The sequence below is a fragment of the Fundulus heteroclitus genome, chromosome 13 (genome assembly GCF_011125445.2).
Source record: "Fundulus heteroclitus isolate FHET01 chromosome 13, MU-UCD_Fhet_4.1, whole genome shotgun sequence".
NCBI lineage: Eukaryota > Metazoa > Chordata > Actinopteri > Cyprinodontiformes > Fundulidae > Fundulus > Fundulus heteroclitus.
In genome coordinates, this window is record NC_046373.1 from 25,106,848 (window position 1) to 25,125,465 (window position 18,618).

Genomic DNA, 18,618 nt, shown 5'->3' on the forward strand with positions numbered 1-18,618 from the left:
TGGCGGTTTTTAAAAAGGTCTGAAGCGACAAGCGTTCCAGAAGACACAACAAGGTGCCTGACAGGAAACAAGGTAAGAAATGGCTAAGGTCGGACGCGGGGAGAGCATCTTATATCTTTGGGAAATGATTTAATTTTTATGTGAATTTTACACCTGTGGGGAGAGCTGTATGTCCAGGGTAGCTAAGAAGTAGAGCAAAAGGCTTGGCTGTTTAACTAACCTATATCCAACCTAAAATAGAAATACTTAGTTAATAACTTAATAATAAATAATAAAATAGCCAGATATGAGCACTGTTCCTTTGGTCTAACTGATAGTTGCTCCAGAGGTGAATGCAGAGAACATTAGTGCATCATGTTGATCTGTTGCACTCACAGGTATGGAAAGGCATGTTAAACAATAATCTGTCAAAAGTCAATGTTAAACAATAATCTGAATAGACACATGAGTTTCATATGATAAAGTAATTTAATGTGTGTGCTATTATGCTCAGTTAGCATACTTTCTGGGATTTACAGTAAATGATTACTTCTTTTGAATATTGATTTATTTTATTATTTCAAATGTGCAAAAAAGAAAAAAAAAGAGTCTGTTTTAAATTAAAGGACTAAAATGAATGTTTGCATATAGACTCTTCATTATATTATGTCAGACAGAATAAGGTACATGCTGTTGCACTGTTTTGCAGACACAGCAGTTAATTTTCCTCCCTTGTTCTTTGCTTCATGAGCTTTAATGCAGAAACACTGTTTTTGGAATTTTCTTTTTAAAATGAAAACAGTTTTTAGAATAGGCAGAGAATGGGTGCATTTTTAAGTCATCGATATGTCAGGATATTTATTTGCCTATTGCTCCTGACAGGATTTCCTTACAATTGAGCAGACTGATAAAAATCAGCTCAGAAATATTCTTTTTTGGATTCTCCAGTTTTGTTAGTGTTCATGACGCAAGTCGTTTTGTTCTTAGTTAGATTGTTAAAGATTTTGGTTTTGACCTGGATAACTGTCAGCATATGGATCCTCAAGCATTTAATTTATAACAGGTTTATGTACCCGGCTGAACATCTATTAATGAACAGAAATCATTCGTTTTTATTAATTTTCAATTTTTCTTACTTCTTTCCATTTTTCACTATTATTAGTGCCTCGTCCTAATACAGTTAATCTGCTAAAGTCTAGAGCAAAATCAAATGGCACAAAGAAATTGAACACAATATAACTTGATCATTGTTGCGCTTTTTCTCCAGATGAGACTGCCTTTCCATATCAGTGCCTCCCAGGTCACCCTTCTCTTCCTCGCCCTCCTCTGCCCAATCCCACGCACAGTTTCCACGCATTCCCCGTCCTCCGCCGCCTTCTATCCCATACTTGGCAGGCGTGAACTGGAGTCCACGCTGTATGACCTGAAAGCTGCTCTGCAGGACCCCAAAGACCCCAAACCCTGGTCAGACTGGCCTCAAGACTCTCCACAAACTCCAGAGGAGGAGGACGAGCCATGGGAAGAAGAGCAGCTGCTCAGAGCCCAGAGAGGAGACGTCATCCTCTCCCCATTCGCTGGGGACAACTCTCTGGAGGCCATGAACTATCAGGAGGGAGGAGAAGGCGAGGAAGGCTGGAAGAGAAACGACGCTCTGACGTCCATGGCCGGAGGGCTCCAAGCCGTCAGCCGAGAGAAAGGAGGATTTGGTTTCCGCTTTGGGAGGAAGAGGCGGCGAGAGAAGGGGAGGAGGGATGGAGGGGTAATTGAAGGGGTTGGAGAACAGAGGAGGACGACTGAAAGCAGAAAGCGAGATTTCACCTGGGATGAAAGCTTGGACTGATGAAGGAAAAGGATTGCCACTTTCAAACTGCAAGTGTGGGGTTAAATAGGATTTAATTTTTTTGCTTTATTGGAAAATAAAAGGCAACTATAGAAATGCATTTTACACAATTAAAAAGGTGCAACGAAGCTGCTCAGTATTAACTGAAAGAAGCAAGGCAATAAGGAAGATTTTCCTCTAATAAATAAACTTTTACCATAACATTATTTCCATGTTTTAAGAGTTCATATTAAATGAAAACAAACAATTGTACCTTCCATCGTGTCTGCCTTTGGTTAATAAAGAAACAGTTTTATTATAACACAGAAGTCAAGCTAAGGATATGAAACATTTGTAAAAAAAAAAAAAAGTGAATCTGCAGACCACAGATCAACTCCAAGAACACAATTTTTAAAGAACTATTTGATATTTTTGCATTCTTGTCGATTAAAATATAACTACTAATTAAAGAGTAGGGAGATGCAACAGGTATCAAACATCAGAAGGTCACAGTAATTCTGCTAAAGAGTTTCAAAACAAAAAAAAAAAAAAGAAAGAAATGTCCTTGTGTGTATCTATTTATTTCAGACTATTCGTATATGGATTTATTTTTATTTTTTTACTAAAAAAAATATTTCAAGAAAAGAAATTTAAAAACATACAAAAGACATTTAAAACAACGACAAAAAAACCTGAGTGTATACAGAATTAGCAAAAGAAAAAGAAAGAAGGAGGAAAAAAAGAAAAACTAGGCATTGAACAACCAAGAATGTTTCATAAAAGTGAATGAAGAGGCAAAAATCAGATTACAGTGTCAGGGGGGAAAAGCTACTTGTCCCCTTTTTGAATTTATATGTAGGATTTAAAAGATAAATATCCAGATATTTATTTGCTGTCTTAAATTAATATTTCTTATATTTTAAACTGAAACATTATGCAGAGATATATGCATATATAACTAAACTACGAGAGGTTTATTTGCAATATGGAACTTGTAGAATGAATTTAAAAGGTTTCAATGTTTCTTTAGAATTAGAAAACCATGCCGTACAGTCTTGTTTACCTGCTTCCCTTTCAGCAAGACGTACAATGATGTAATCTGCCTAGTGACTGAAAGCGATTTATCTGATTGGCTGAGTATACAGCGAGACGATGACGCGGAAGTCAGCCAGTTTAGACCTGGCCTAACTACGTACGCGCCTAAACTTTTAGTCATTCTCGGTCCTAAAAACCGAGGGCAGGAGAGAACAAGAGAACAACACAAATAACTCTCATCAGCGCACACAATATATAGAATATGCATTTTAATAACTGCAATTAATCGCAAAGGCATTCTTAACCCTTAACCCTTCAATTTAATTAAATGTGAAGTTCTACAAAAAAGTGAGATAATTTTGTATCATTTGCACTTTATTAAAAAGAGACAATTAAAGTAAATTAGCTGCTTTAAACTGAAACGACAGTCACGCAGCAAAAGAGGAAGTGTTTTGGATCACAAACTTCCCCCACTTCAAGGTAAACATGTCACATTCACGGATCCTTGTAAATTTAAACTTTCCAAGAGCGTGTGCAAAGCTCCTACCTGCAACAAAACAACACACGGGCTATTAAACAGGAATAACAATAAGAAATAATTTATTGGGTATGACGGTGGCAAACACATGGACAGTTACACACAATTAGCTAAAAAGGAGAGAAGAGAGGAAGAAAAAAGCAAACTGAAAAGAGACAAATCACTCAAAGAAAGCAGATTGTGATGCCATGATTACACATATTCACTTAATAAGAGCTCACATAAAAGCAAATAATAAATTAGATTTCTTAAAAAATTCTGTTAGTCCAGTGTTTTATGCACTATTAGTACACGTTATTAAAACCGTTTTACAATTTGTGATTTAACTTTGTATTATTTGCTCTTTCAAATATCGTTTCTTTTAACGTTGATATTTCAGAAATTTTCAAGAGCTGATAAAGTCAAAATAAATATATACGAAAACTGCAAAAACATTTACTTTTATACAATAGAAAATCCTGAGAAAGAAAGAAAATCCTCTTTCAAGATTACAAAAGATTATTTTAAAATCGATTCCGATTTGGTGGAGATAAAATAAAAACATCAAAGAAAGTTTAAAGCAGTTTGAAAGTCAGTAATGTGGTACACTGCTAATAAACCACTGACTCCTCTGGTGGGCACCGCAGAGAGGGTAAACACTGAGCAATAAACCCTAAAGAACAGAGACGGAGTAGATTGAAATATACTTTTGTTTTTTCCAGATTATTCCAAATATAATGGGGGGGGGGAAAAATCCAGTATGACTTTATTTTAATTTCAGAGGGGAGCCTGGTGCGTGTGTGCACACAAGAAGAGGTGGCGTAACACGGGCTGCAGTTAGCAGTAAAACCTGAATGCTGACCCAGAATGGGCTGATAAGTTATGGCTAATCACTTCAGTTCTAATAACTGTAAAAACTCTGGATTCTTATATTCAGCCAGCAAGAAATGAGGTGGAGGTTTCTTCTAGTAGCTAAGCATTTGCAGGGTCCTCTGAAGAAAAGAGTAGAGGGACTTTCACCTGATATACAGGTAATAAAGCTCTGATGGAAAACAACAGCAATCCTCACTGGGAGCTTCTGAGTTTGCATCAAGACATAGAAATGATTGGTTGCTTGATTTGGTGAATATCAGCCCATTTATTCCTAAAAGCTAAAGCTAAAAACATTAAAAGGGTAATTTAGATCACAGAATTACTTTTAATTCCTGCAGTTGGTCCAATTGTCTGCTGACATAAAAAGGTTGCGCAATACACTGTGAAAATATAACACACAGTTCACAGACAGTTCAAAGGTGAGTCTCCCTCTTCTCAACCACATTATCTGTGCAAATCCAAAACATGCAGCTACGGGTATATATATATATATATATATATATATATATATATATATATATATATATATATAATTTTATCCTTTATTTTTCTGAACAATATGTGTAGGCTAATATGTTATATAAGCAAAGATATTCAAAATAAAACACAGATATTTTATTCATGTAGTATTTGTAACTGAAATAGGAATACTGATAACACAAAAGGATGAGGTTCTGTGTTATATTTTCCACTCTGGTGAAGAGGCTTTCTGTGGTTGAGCATAATTAGAAGCAGTCAGTAGAATGCATTTCACAATTTTTACCCACTTTAGCCTGGGATCATTAAATCCTCCATTACTAGTATTGGCTGCCACTCTGGAGTGGACCCCCGCACCCCAAAGTTACCAGGAACCCTGAACACATCACGCGAAACAGACAGCAGAGGAAGGCGCACCGTGGCATGCTGCTGGACCGGTCCAAAAATATTCAACTTTAGCCGAAGATCTACACCTGATTTGGGTTCAGAATGCGTCTCCTGGTATTTCTTGTCCTCCTTGGGACAGCACTGACGATGCAAAGCGGTAATTTTTCCTTTGTTTTCCGACACGCTGAAGCTTTTGTTGAAAACGAAAGTAAAAAAAGTCACAGATGTGACGTCGTTCAAAATAACTCTTCTGTAGTCGATTTATTTTGTATAATTTTCCGATTAACGTGAAACCTTGGTTATTATCCCGCGATGTCCAATTGTTCTGTGCCGACCCAGGTTGAAATAAACCGGTACCAGCTTCTTATATGTGATGTTCGTCGAACCAGGCCTCACCCATATGCTTAAGCGCCCGAAGCAGCTTCCGCCTTCCTTTTTATAATAACCTGTCAACATGCTTCTAAATAAACCTTTTGCTCCTTATGAATTATTAACAGGCTGAACGAATAAACTGCCCTCCTTTATACCCCAATAAATCAAGTGTGTTGGAGCAAGGGTCGATGTGAAACAAGCGGAGCCGCAAAATACTAGTTTTATGTCTGCCTACGTCACTACATGTTGGTTATACTTTTTATAAGTACATTCATTATATATATATATATATATATATATATATATATATATATATATATATATATATATATATATATATATATATATACATAAGACCACCCATGTTTTCTTCGATTAGTTGTTTATTTTAATTTCCGGTACAATCAAAGGTACATTTGTTTGTACAAAAGGGACGACGACAACAAAAATAGCTCATGACAGATTAGTTAAGAGCTGATGTTTAGCCATATACCATGTTTTGTTGATAATGATCCAAATTGCTTAAGTTCTCACATCAATAGTTATGTCATGGTCCTGCCAGAGACTGTTTTCCATGGTTTCTTTTACGTCCGTCTTAGTCACGTGATGCAGTTAGCGCTCGGTTGCATAACCATTGGTTTCAATGCCTACAGGTAGTCGGATATTTTTTTTACGACTGTATAGGCCAAAAACAATAGATTTAACATGAAAGAGCAATTAAATAATCCTGAAAATACAACAAAATCACATATAAGTTAACAATAAGTCAGGAGCTAAAAAAAAAAAAAACATATTTCCACCGTTCAAACAGAGAATATTCTTCTATTCTGCTTTAAAATTTAGTTGACATATTTCCGTTTTCTGATTAGATCTGGACCAGAGGCCAATTAAGCATGTGCTCACTTTTCAAATCTGTTGGCTTTCTAGTATATTGGTTATGGGAAACATGCAAATCATCCATAAATTGCAATTTTTAGTACATTCCAACGTACAAAAAGGTCCTCTCCATTGAATCCATCCCTTATGGAGCATAGGGCTGCAACTGTGCGGCGGCCGGTGAGCATTTTGGGGCTGATGGTGTTGCTCAGGGACTCAGAGTGCCGGTCTGTGGCATTTGAACCAGAAACTTACCCAGAAGACGATTGAGTTGATTGAAAACGTTGTACTAGCCTCCAAGATGAATCCAACATGTTGCACCAAAACCTAAGCAATATGTTCTGGCAATGTTTACAGTGTCATTCTCACTAAGGCAGCCCACAGTTGGGGACGAAAGCTGTTTCTGAGAGGATTATGAAGCCAGTATTTTAGTTACCAATCCAACAAGCGGTGCTCAAACAGCGGCTGCAGGCACAATAATCATAACATATCTACTTCAGTATATAATAAAAAGGTCTTGACTAGTTAATTACGGAATTTAAAGGGGGATGGGACATTTCTATTGATGAGTGACGTTGATAAAACAACTTTAACACAACTAAATGGCAATCTGTATTCGGTACGTTATCCAATTCAAAGGAATCAATTTATAATCAACAGTATGTTACAGATAGCTGGACTCATAATGGGCGATAAATTCTACTGAATTTATCACAACACCCTGAATTTAAGACAGTCAATGGTCTTTATTGCATTAACGCATGAGATCGAGTGATTAAAACATTTTCTAGGACGTAAACAACTTAAAGCTGAAAGAGCCATGCAGACAGACAGCATTGCTAAGATAACTTTGACATGAGGTGTGCCGTCCTGACTTCAAAACTTCCTCATTAGAACTGCAGGCAAAAGCAGAAAGAAAGTAACGAGAAGAAAGTAACAAGAAGCAAGTCTTTAGCATCAAGTATTTCACATTACGATACATTTGCTTTTTCCGTAGGCGCATAGGCCATGACATTTTATCTCTGAAACATTTTAGTGTCTGCATTTGTTAAAAAAATGGAAATGTGTCTATTTTGTATGCATGCATGGTCTATAAAGAAGTTTAAAGTTAGAGTTGTTCTGAGGGCCATTTTAAATCGTCAAATTGTAATAACCTCAAGTAAAAAAAAAGACATTATTTTCACGGTCATTAGTCAGGCTATGTGGTCATATTAGACATCAGCAGTCAGCTTTGTGCTGTGCTCAGTTTGCTGATTTCTTTATAGACCTTTATAGATGCAATACTTGTCACTCTTTTACTTTTCACGCCATGACCTGTAAGATTCCCGAGTGACTGTATTTATGTCTTGCGAGAGAAAATTGTAGGAGGCTTTCTTTCAGTAAGCTAACTGGCAATATGTTGGTGAAGATTCATAATCCAGGTCATGATCAATCCAAAAAAAGGTTAAAAGCTCCCTGGATGGGAAGTGAAATGTCTTCAGCTTCAGAATAGAAGTCCAGTTGTTTTATTTTTTAACCTTTTTTTTGGATTGAACGCTAACTGGTAGTATGCAAGAACATGTGGGGGGAGGGCAGTCCTTCCATGCTTCTTACAGAGGGATAAAACTCCAGTCATAATTGCACTTTATCTAAAACCTTGTTGAACGGGTTTACCACTGCAGTAAAAGCCTGACATAAAGGTTTGGCCGCTATGATACTGGCGATTGGGCCTTGCCAAGGGACTTTGCCCAAGAAATCTTAATGTTGAGACAATGTTTGATTAATGTTAATGGGAAACCTTAAAGGGACAGCTAGGTCAAAGCATAATCACAATTTCTGTCGTTCACGAGCCATTGTTTAAATTACCTGTTTTTCTTTTACTTTATGTCGTTTAGAAAAGCATTCCCTCACTTACATCTACACCGCCTTCTCCAAGCCGGTGGATCTCCCGGGGCTGCACGAGTTCACCGCCATGGGTCTACTGGACAACCGGATGATTGACTACTATGACAGCGAGCACCAAACGAAAGTTCCCAAACAGGACTGGATGAAAGAGCATCTTGAAGCAGATTACTGGATAAAAGGCACCCAGTCCAGAAAGAGCAAGCAGCAATGGTTTAAAGTCAACATCGACATCTTGATGAAACGGATGAGACAGAATGACACGGGTAAGGTCTATGGAGTTTAAGATGTCTATAATCATTTATAAAAGCATTAAAATAAGGAGTACTCTAATCTATCACTGATAAATGCCCAATCTAAAGATCAGTATTCTTACCTAAGAAACATGTTACAATATATATCCTGTTTTTGCAAAGATTGAATATAAAGTCTCAATTCTCACCCACCAGTGCGTCTATGGAAATGCGCCCCCATACCTGAAATAACTGCTCATCCTCCCACTAGAACACGACCCCTCTACTTAAAAAACTCAAAATGTCTCCTACTCCCCAGAACTAAACTGATCACCATGGGCGACCATGCCTTCTGCTCTGAAGGAAAGCATTCCTCTACTTGGAATGCCTTCCCCGACCATCTGAGTTAAACACAGACAATTGAGTCTTTGGAAAAAGGACTAAAGACATTTCTTTTTAGCTGAACTTGTGGGTTTTAACTAGGACTGCAACTACGAACCGATAAAAATCAACAACTAAAAGCGTTGGCGACGGATTTCATCATCGATTCGTTGTGTCGCGTGGTTAGTGCGTCGCTCGCCATGTCGCGGAGCCGTTTACCTCGCCTGCAGGCGGTCGTCAATAATAGCTGACTGGCTGCAGAGCGACGTAAACGAAGCGGAGGCCGCATTTTCGAATACTGATTTTTTTTGTAGTATATTCCGCAAATGAAGACACAGAGAAAGCAGCTCAAAGTCCTCAAAAGACAGGGAGTACGTCGCGCTTCACAAAACCAAAAAAATAAGTAACGTGCGAGATTAGACATGACACGAGGGCACCGCAGTGACACAGGACCTGAAAGGACATGCCGTCATTGATGAGGTTGAAGAGAACTAAGTCATAGTTTTTGTAAGTCATTACAATATTTTACTTTTTTATGCTTCAAAGTGATGAAACCCTGACAGTGCCTGGCTCGTGGGCTGTGAGCGGCGTCATACACGGCCGAAGTCGTGCTTCAGGTGTCGTCTGAACATCAGCCTCATGGCTCGTCTAATGCGGCTGCTAGCTTGTTAGCTGTTTAATAACAGGAGCTTTACATGCGCAACTTTCCCTGATGTGATTAAAATGTGTTCGGACTAAAAGAAAAGAAATTATTCCGTTTATAAGGGCTCAAAACCAAATAATCCGATCATGACGTGCGTTTACTTGAGCCGAGCTTTATTCAAAGAAGGAACTCTGACTTTAGCAAAGTTGTTGAATTTCCATAAAACAACCGCAGATTCTGAGTTGGTTCTGAGCGTATAGAATGGACCCGCACCAGGTTCTGAGATGGTTGAGACTTTGTTTTCCATAATTATGCTACAGGCTCAGCAACTGATGCTGTTGAGAGAGCGTGAGGAAATAATGATCATCCCAAAATGTTCTGTGCTACACAGCGAGCAGGGCTCTAAACTAACTTTTCAAGAATCAAGAGTCTTTATTGTCATGTTGCAGTAGTGAAATTTTGTTGAAACGCTCAGAATGATAAGAGGCAGACCCAAATTAAAAACAGAAAAACGAGACATAAACAACCCTAAGGAACACCCCTTTTAAAAACGTAAAGCCCTCAGAAGAAAGAAAACACCTTAAATATCTAACACCTATTTTGACTTTTAAAGAAAAAAAATGTTTTACTTACAATCTAGTAGACATAAACTTCTTTATTTGAAGCAAAAATATTTATTACCTACTATTATTGAATAACTTAGTAGCAACTTGTTTTTTGTGGGCTTATTTGCTCTCAATCCAAATGTGCTATTTTGGAAAAAAGAAGTGGAAATAAACTGTTTTTTTGTTGTTGTTCGATTCATAGATAACTGACCGATTAATCGATTTTAAAAATAATCGTTGCAGCCCTGGTTTTAACCTTGCACAATAATGTCGCTTTAATTAATTATTTTGCAATGATGTTTTATCTTGTTTCACTGATCTTAAATGTGAAGTGCATGGCAAATAAAAAAGTGTCATTAATATTATTATTAATATTATTATTATCTATTCCCTAAATTTATATTTCTTCCCTGGAAAAGCATTCATCAGTTTCTGGTTAGCTTAGTTTCTCTTTCGATTTTCTTACAGATACCCATGTTCTGCAGTGGATGCACGGCTGCGTGGGTGAAACTGGGCCTAATGGCACCATGAAGTTTATCCATGGGATGGACATGTACAATTACGATGGAAATGACTTCCTGTCCTTCGACGACAACAACCAGGTTTGGGTTGCTCCAACTAGAGCGGCAGAGGAGACCAAGAGGAAGTGGGATGAGGTCACGGTCCTGAAGGAATACACCAAGGGCTACCTGGAGAAGGAGTGTATGGACTGGATGAGCCAGTTCAAAGAGTTTGGGAAAGAGCAGCTTGAGAAAGCCAGTATGTATGGCCTAAAATATACTTTTTTATTGCTCATTGCTTTAAGAATCCAGCTATAGATTATCCACAAAATCAGAAATTCATTCCGTTTTAGAGGCATAAAATAATTTTACATAAAATGTTAGCAACTAGTTAGATAAAAACTTTTTTTTTAAATGTTAATGAAATTCTAAATCTTCCTGTTGAATCAAAGCAATTGTCTACAAATCTGAAGTAAAGTAAACAGGTGTGTGATAAAGAAATGTATTTTTCATTGCATCAGAGAAGACCCATTTTTATTTGGAGATAAACAGCTAACATTGAGAAAAGCTTAAATTGTCTAATGATTGAATAGGTTCCTTGCCAACACTATATTTTATTTTCTCTTTCTAGTTCCACCTAAAGTGTATTTGTTCTCACGTCCGTCCAAAACTGAATCAACCACCATCTTGACGTGTCTGGCCACTGGCTTATACCCAAAAGAAATCGAGCTGCGGATCAGAAGAAACGGGCGGATCCTCACTAAAGATGACTTGGTGATGACCACTGGAGTTCGCCCAAATGATGACAACACCTTCCAGAGAAAAGATGAAGTAGAGATTTTGAAGTCTGATGATTCCACCTACACCTGTGAAATCATTCATCCTGCATCTAAAATGCGTGTTGAAAAGGAATGGGGTGAGAAACTGCATGCAAAAAACATTTCCAAAACTCTTCAGGGTCATCAATTTGTCTTTTGGCATATGGGAGAGAGACCTTTATGTTTCCTTGGCTCAACATTGGGTTTTGCCTCATCTCTTTCTCATCAATGAACCATAACAACAGACTTTACTTGAGGCCAGTGAGGCCCTCAGAGCTTTACATCTTCAGAGTTCTTTTGTGACCTCCTAGATTAGTTGTCGAATAATTTTGGCAAGCCAGACATTCACTGCTGTTCTGTGGCTTTTTCATCTGGATAATGGCTCCAGCTGTACTTAACAGGAGTTCCTAAGTCTCTTAGAACTGGCTTTGCAACCTTTTTCTGCCTGATTAGGTTCTACTGTTGTTACATTTCTCCAGATCGGGTCACAATGTGTTTTTTTTTTGTTTGTACTTTTAGCCTGCTTTGTGTTGCGTGACAGGTTATTTTTAAATGATTAACTGGTTCTACATATTTGGCAGAGCAGTCACATGCAGTTTTTCATGACATGTGATAGTCAATGAATTAAGAAAAGAAAAAATGCAATATCTATTTACTGTGGTTATAACTAAAATGAAGGTGATTTGAAACATTTAAAAATAGTAGAATAAATCTGCATCAGGGTAAGTATGTTTTTTACAGCACTGTAAAGTTATTTTTTGTATTTCGTAAAGGTCTAAAATTTAAATTGTCACTTATGAAATGCCACAGGCAATGTGCAGAAGTAAAGCAAAGCTAATATGAAATTTGTTTTGTTTTAGATCGAAAAGATCTCAAAGAAAGTGGAAGTACTAGCATCATCATTGGTGCTGCTGTCGGTGGCCTGATTGTGCTTGTGGGGATTGGTGTGACACTTCTTGTCCTCAAATGGAAGACAAACAAACTCGGTAAATGCAATATTTATATTTCTTTTTAGCTCTGATTTTACAGTGATCCACTGGTTTCTGCTAGTCTTTTTGTTTACATTGTGTTTAAAGGAATAAACATTTGGGAGCTTATGGTTTTGATGCATGCCAGTTTAAAAGGAACTATGCTCGTAAAGAGGTTGTTTTTGTTTAGAAGAATATTATCACAGAAGTTATTATTTAAAACTATAAACTTGACACTTAAGGTTGTGTTAATAAGGTTAGGTGATACAATATTAGTCTAAAATATTTCTTAACTTTACATGAAGAGCATGTTAGTTATGTCTAAATGTCTTTGATTAGGTTACAAAACTTTGCGGAAATACAGATGATAAATATGTTTGATCTGTATTAAGAGCATGATAAAACGGATTTAGTAATTTCAGTAAAAATAATCTTATTTACAATGTTTAGCCAAATACAACACTGCCTTTTATTCTTTTGTGCAACATTCCTTAAGTTTTTGCAAATTTTAAACCTATATTTTCTAGTATTGATGGAATTATAAATAGTATGTTGCTTAATGTTTTAATTAATACATTTTTATGTATTACCAGATTGCCCTGAAAATAATTCTGACAGTAAGTACTTTATTTCTTTGCTATTTGTTTGTCAATCATCTTAGTATTGAATGGAAAGTAACATGTATCAGACATACTAGTATTTTATTTTCAGAGTACTGAGATGTTTGTAAGTCTAAATATATAACAATATATGTCTTTATTTGCATTTGTTCCGTGACGATCTCTATAAAACAGATGGCACAGTTCAACCCTAATATTGTTAATGTTGTGTGAATGCTATGTATCTGTAATGGGAATAGATTTTTTAAAAACGTTGTTAAGGTATAAAAATATATTCAAAAACAGTGAGTGATGTATTTACCATCTGTGCTTGAATCTTTGTGTGTAGCTGAATCCAACTCTGGTGGAAATGTGCTTGCTACAACGCAGTCCCTCATTGGTAATAAGGTTTCTTTTTTACCTTGAATTTAGAATATCTCTATGGTACTATCCCATAACACGTGCATCCCCATACTCATTTTCTCACACAGGGGACACATAGCAAGGGTTCTAAACTAACATGTCTTCGTACAAAGTAAAAAAAAAAAATTCTTAATTGTCGTGGATAGGGTGTCAAAACTTTGCTCAAAATTTAACAATAAATATTTTGATGTGTATTAAGAGTATGATAAAACCGATAAAGCTGTAATTTTAGAGGTTTTTCTGCAAGCTTTTAACACATACAATGCCTTTTTATTCTTTTGTGTCACATTTTCTCTACAAATATCAAACCTGCATTTTCTAATATTATTGGAGGTGCAGTACAAATAGATTGTTGCTGAATGTTTTAACCAATTGTGTTTTTGAGTACTGAGCTGTTTATAAGTCTAAATATATAACAAGATATGTATTTATTTGAACGTCCCTGGGTCAGGTAAGTTGCACAAATGTAAAAAATTCACTATGGTGTTCTCCTCCAAGAACACCATTTTTTTTCTTTTTCTTTTCTTTGTTTTACTCCCAATATAAATTAAGATAGATTTAGACCCACAACTTAACAAAGTGCTCTCTTCTGAAATTTGAATTGTGATTTATTTAACGTATGACTGGATGGTCATTAAGAAGCCTTTAAATAATACAATTCCTTAAATACATTACAATAATATGTTTATCCTAAAACAATAATACTTCCCACAAAAGGCACGAAAGGAAGTCTAGGAAATGGAGCTCATGTTGAAATGCTATTGAATAGATTTGTTTTATTTATTTTAAGATGTAAAAAATATATTCAAAAACATAACAGCAGTGAGTGATATATTTACTAACTGTGCTTAAATCTTTGTGTGTAGCTCAACCCGTCTCCGGTGGAAATTCACCTGCTACGCCTCTCCTTGGTAATGAGGTTTCTTTTTATACCTTAAATTTAGAATATGTATATGATACTATTCCATAACAAGTGCATCCCCATACACATTTTCTCTACTTTAGAAGTATCACACCTGCATTTTGTAGTATTAACGGAAGTGAAAAACAAATAGATTGTTGCTGAATGTTTTAACTAATTGTATTTTTGAGTACTGAGCTGTTTGTAAGTCTAAATATATAACAAGATATGTATTTATTTGCAGGTCTAAATTCTTTAATCTGTATTAAGAGTTTGATAAAACTGATAATGCTTTAATTTTAGACATTTCTTTTGCAAGATTTTGACACATACAGTGCCTTTTTATTTTTTTTGTGCCACATTTCCTCTCTTTTACAAATAGTATTAATGGGAGAATATTGCAAAGAGTTGCTGAGTCTTTTTTAGCTAATATGTTTTTTTTTTTGTAGTGATAGATGGCTCTGAAGATAAAGACTCCCTTCAGAGTAAGTCCTTTCTTTGCTATATAAGTGTCTGGTGTACTAATAGCTGGTTTCAGATTATTGAGTTTTTTTGAAGTACAAATATATACCAATATATATGTCTGTATTTGTAGGTCAGAGTTCTGGGGTCATATAGATATGGGACAGTCAGATAGTTGGGCACATATAAATGCTATAAAAAGTGTTATACATACAGGTGAAATCTAAATATTAATCTGCTTGTTTTCAGGCTCCAAAGGGTCTCATGACAGCAAGGATTCTGGACTTAATTGTAAGGAATGCTCTCTCTGGCATAGTGCTTAAATTGTGCTGCCTAAAGATGTAAACATTGTGATACTCTAATCACTGTGCTAACGCGGGTTTCCAGTAGAGTTTTATTCTTGCTCACAGTGATAGTGACTGTTTAATCTCAGAAGCAACAGAAAGCATATCTCTCTTTTCCACAGTGCATTTCAGAAATAAAAGGTCATTTTATATCCTGATATTTATGCTTGTGTTTAATTCTGTTGCTTTGGTAACTCAGACCCTAAATAACTTAGGTCTAGTCAGCCGCATGGTTAATTGGGTTTGTGGTTTTGGTCTAGTCAGGTTTAACATAAAGACACTTTGGCTTATTGTGTATCTACCCTAGCGTTGTAAGACACGGATAAGTTATAATATTTTTTTTTATACATTCAGGTAGAACAGGAATATTAAACTGACTGTTTGTTTTCAGCCATTGAGGAGTCTCTTGGCAGCATGAACGGAGGACTTAATTGTAAGCGTTGCTCTTGCTGGTGTGGCGTTTAAGTTGCTGTGCCTGAAGGTGTGACGCTTTAGATCTGCATTTATTGTCAGTAACCGGCTATGCAAGAAGACCTGTGTTGTTATTTTTTTGTCCTTTTTTTTAATTGAAGAGGTTCTAATAACTGTGTGATAACATGTCTGCTTCCACTAGAGTTGTGTTGTTGCTAACAGTGTGACAGTGACTGAAAAATTGCAAACAACAGAAAGCGTTGTCTCTCTTTGCTGTGGTGTGGTTCAAAAGTAAAATGGCATTTTTAATCCTGGTATTTATGCTCGTGTGCAGTGCTGTTCCTTTGGTAACTCAGAACCTTGATAAATTAAGTTTATGTACTCATGCAATCCAGGTAAATTCAAATTTTAATGAATGGTGTGTCATTTTGTCTCAACAGCAGGGAACTCCTCTGATGAAAGCAAGACTAACCAAGACCCCGATGGAATTGTCTAATCATACGAGACAACATAACATCGCTGGAGCCCTGAACTTTAAGCATCATTTTGATTCTTTTGGCTTGCTTCTGAAGCGCTTTCTAATTAAGATCCCTAGTTCTGTGGGTTTTTTTTTTTAAGCTGTGTTATAAAAAAAAGAGAAGTTTTTAATCTTTAATCTGCTTTATAATAGAGGCTAATAATTGTGCTGCTACTTGAAATGTTACTGGGCAAATGTTTGTCCCCCCTGCAGTTTAGCAGAGCCACATTTCAACAATTGCAACATTTTAAAAAAAAGGACAGTTACATGTGAACCTATAAGGTATTACATGATTTAATGTGAAACAGTTTCCCTTAAAGGTCTAAAAACTTTCCAATGATTTAAGTATGGTATTACTGTTACTAGAATCCATGTCCCAGTGAAAACAAATGTTACAGAAATGCCTGAAATCTCTCAAACCTAACCCATTTCCTATAAAAATGTACTTCTTAGTAAAATAATTAGATTAAAATACACCCTTATTGTGACAAAATGAAAATAACTGTAGATGATTTTGCGTGTAATAATTTAAAGTATCAATCCAAAACTTCCAAAGAAAACTTTAAGGTAGTAGAACGTGGTATGTAGTCTAGTCATGACTGGACTTGAAAGGGTAACAGAGAAGAGCTTTGTGGGAGGTGGAAAATCAGGTTTGTACGAGTAATGCCTTCCTGTTCATGCAGATCAGTAGGAGGGCCTCTAGCCTGTTGGTCTTTTTCATAGCAAACATTTAGACCTGAAACAGCAGGGAAAGCAAAGTCTGTTGGGCCACATTTCACTCCACCACCTATGAAAGCTCTATATAGGAAGGCAGCCTTTATTTATATCATGTTTTCATTACTTTGTCAAGTGAAAATTCAGGATATTAGTTTGAGATGATTACACAAAGATTTGGATTAACGGCGCGCCCTTGGCAGAGCGGTTAGCGCAAATTATATTAGGAGGCCTTTAGTCCTCGACACGGTCGGCCCGGGATCGACTCTGACCCGTGGCGCTTTGCCGCATGTCCTGTCAGCTCACTGTCAATAAAACGTGTGCCACTAGAGCCGCAAAAAAAAAAAAAAAAAAAATTAGATTAACTGTTACATGTGTGTTTGTGAAGTAAATGTGTTTTGCAAAAGTAAAAGATACTCAATATTCACATAATTGTAGGAAATCAATGAAATAAGATTGATGCAGTTACCACTTGGTTACTCTAAGGTAAACTTAAAGGAGCATAGTGTAAAATCCAGGATTTTTACACACGTCTGCCCCCTCTGGTGAAACGTGGAAATAGCACCAGTGTTGTGCACGAACATGGGAGGAGAGGAAAAAGCATATGCGACTGTACAGGTCTTTTGTTTCGAGGCGTAATGTCTTCTGAGGAACAAAAGTCATAAAAATTTAGGTTAGTCCATGTTCTCTCCCTAATTCATCAATTACGGAGGAGACTCAAAAAAAGTAGGCAGGTAAAGGAGAGCGCGCAGTGCGTCACACCCATGTGCACGCTGAGAGAATTCAATCTGAATCACTCATGAAATGACTAATCCCATACTAATTGTATGGGAAATAATATCAATAATGTTTAACTTCAAAACTTGCACTATGCACCTTTAAAGAAAGTCATATGGAAATTTCATGTTAAGACTCAGATATTTTGACTGCTTTTTTTTCAGTAAGTCATACATTTCAGATGTAAAATGTAAGAAGATAGAAGATATATGAAGAGGGACAATTTGGCTAACTATTGATATGTATACCTAATAACATGCTTTACCAAAAAAAATGGCTTGGTTTGAAGAGACTCTCGCAAACAGCTTCATTGGCATAAAGTCAGATTTGGGTTAGCCAGGTGTTACCTTTCATATACCAGCAAGTAATGTGAAAAAGCATTTGAGAAATATGAGATGGTTCCTAATCAGGATGACAGTTGGAGCGTTCATTGAACCTTGTACATATGAACCTTTTAGATGTTCTTACAGGCTCAAGCTCTGTTACTTAAACTGCAACGGATTTTAATGCTTAAATGAATTTCCTTTTTTAATGTTCAATCATAATCGTATGTAATACACTGAATAAATTCACTTATGTGCCTTATGCCATTATTTGTGTTTGACTGTAGATGGTTTATTCATGTTTTTATTGTTTTTTTATGGAAGTGGGATGTTATATATTCTTTGCTGTCTTTTTAACTTTTTGTTTCCTTTGCCATTTATGTTAAAAGAGAAATATGCACAGATTGACAATACATAGCAATTCGATTTTGGAGTCTTGAAAATATTTTCTAAAAGCTAACAAACACAAAACATGTAGACATGTTTTGGGTTTTCTATTGAATCAATAATTTGGGTATATAATTATATATTATATATTTTAATTGTATTTGGAATTTGATTAGATTAGACTATAAGTATATCTTTGAATCTGATTGTTGTTTTTTTTCGTTGGGATTTGCTTGTTTTGTTAATCTGGAAATGAAATGAGTAATTGAGTTTAACTATGTTGCTGTGGTGATTTTAAGTGTTTGAGTGATAAACGGCAGCATTTTCATGTCAAAAGCACTTTGTTTCATAGCTTCAATAAAAAAAAAATTTTGAACACAAAATTCTGTGGTATTT

At 36.1% G+C, this 18,618-nt stretch overlaps 2 protein-coding genes across 3 annotated transcripts; both read left to right on the forward strand.

Moving 5' to 3' along the window:
* Positions 1-2,076, forward strand: LOC118565540 (pyroglutamylated RFamide peptide). The gene is made up of 2 exons (XM_036145958.1): positions 1-72; positions 1,247-2,076. The coding sequence occupies exon 2, from the start codon at positions 1,247-1,249 to the stop codon at positions 1,817-1,819; it is 573 nt and encodes a 190-aa protein (XP_036001851.1). The 5' UTR covers positions 1-72; the 3' UTR covers positions 1,820-2,076.
* Positions 2,077-5,064: 2,988 nt separating this feature from the next.
* LOC105915863 (H-2 class I histocompatibility antigen, Q10 alpha chain) lies at positions 5,065-18,605 on the forward strand. Of its 2 annotated transcripts, XM_036145483.1 has the most exons (12): positions 5,065-5,244; positions 8,210-8,482; positions 10,547-10,837; positions 11,210-11,494; positions 12,257-12,382; positions 12,958-12,981; positions 13,313-13,363; positions 14,253-14,297; positions 14,737-14,772; positions 14,999-15,040; positions 15,485-15,526; positions 15,945-18,605. In XM_036145483.1, the coding sequence occupies exons 1-12, from the start codon at positions 5,190-5,192 to the stop codon at positions 15,998-16,000; spliced, it is 1,326 nt and encodes a 441-aa protein (XP_036001376.1). In that variant the 5' UTR covers positions 5,065-5,189; the 3' UTR covers positions 16,001-18,605. The 2 variants fall into 2 exon arrangements, with proteins under 2 accessions (XP_036001376.1, XP_036001377.1); XM_036145484.1 differs by lacking the exon at positions 15,485-15,526 and having other exon boundaries at positions 5,066-5,244.
* The last annotated feature ends 13 nt before the right edge of the window (positions 18,606-18,618 follow it).

Coding starts and splice junctions, on each gene's coding strand:
- LOC118565540 (XM_036145958.1), top strand. CDS start 1,247: ATGAGACTGCCTTTCCATATCAGTGCCTCCCAGGTCACCCTTCTCTTC.
- LOC105915863 (XM_036145483.1), top strand. CDS start 5,190: ATGCGTCTCCTGGTATTTCTTGTCCTCCTTGGGACAGCACTGACGATG. Junction 11,495..12,256: donor GCGTGTTGAAAAGGAATGGG/GTGAGAAACTGC, acceptor GTTTTGTTTTAG/ATCGAAAAGATCTCAAAGAA. Junction 14,298..14,736: donor ACCTGCTACGCCTCTCCTTG/GTAATGAGGTTT, acceptor TTTTTTTTGTAG/TGATAGATGGCTCTGAAGAT.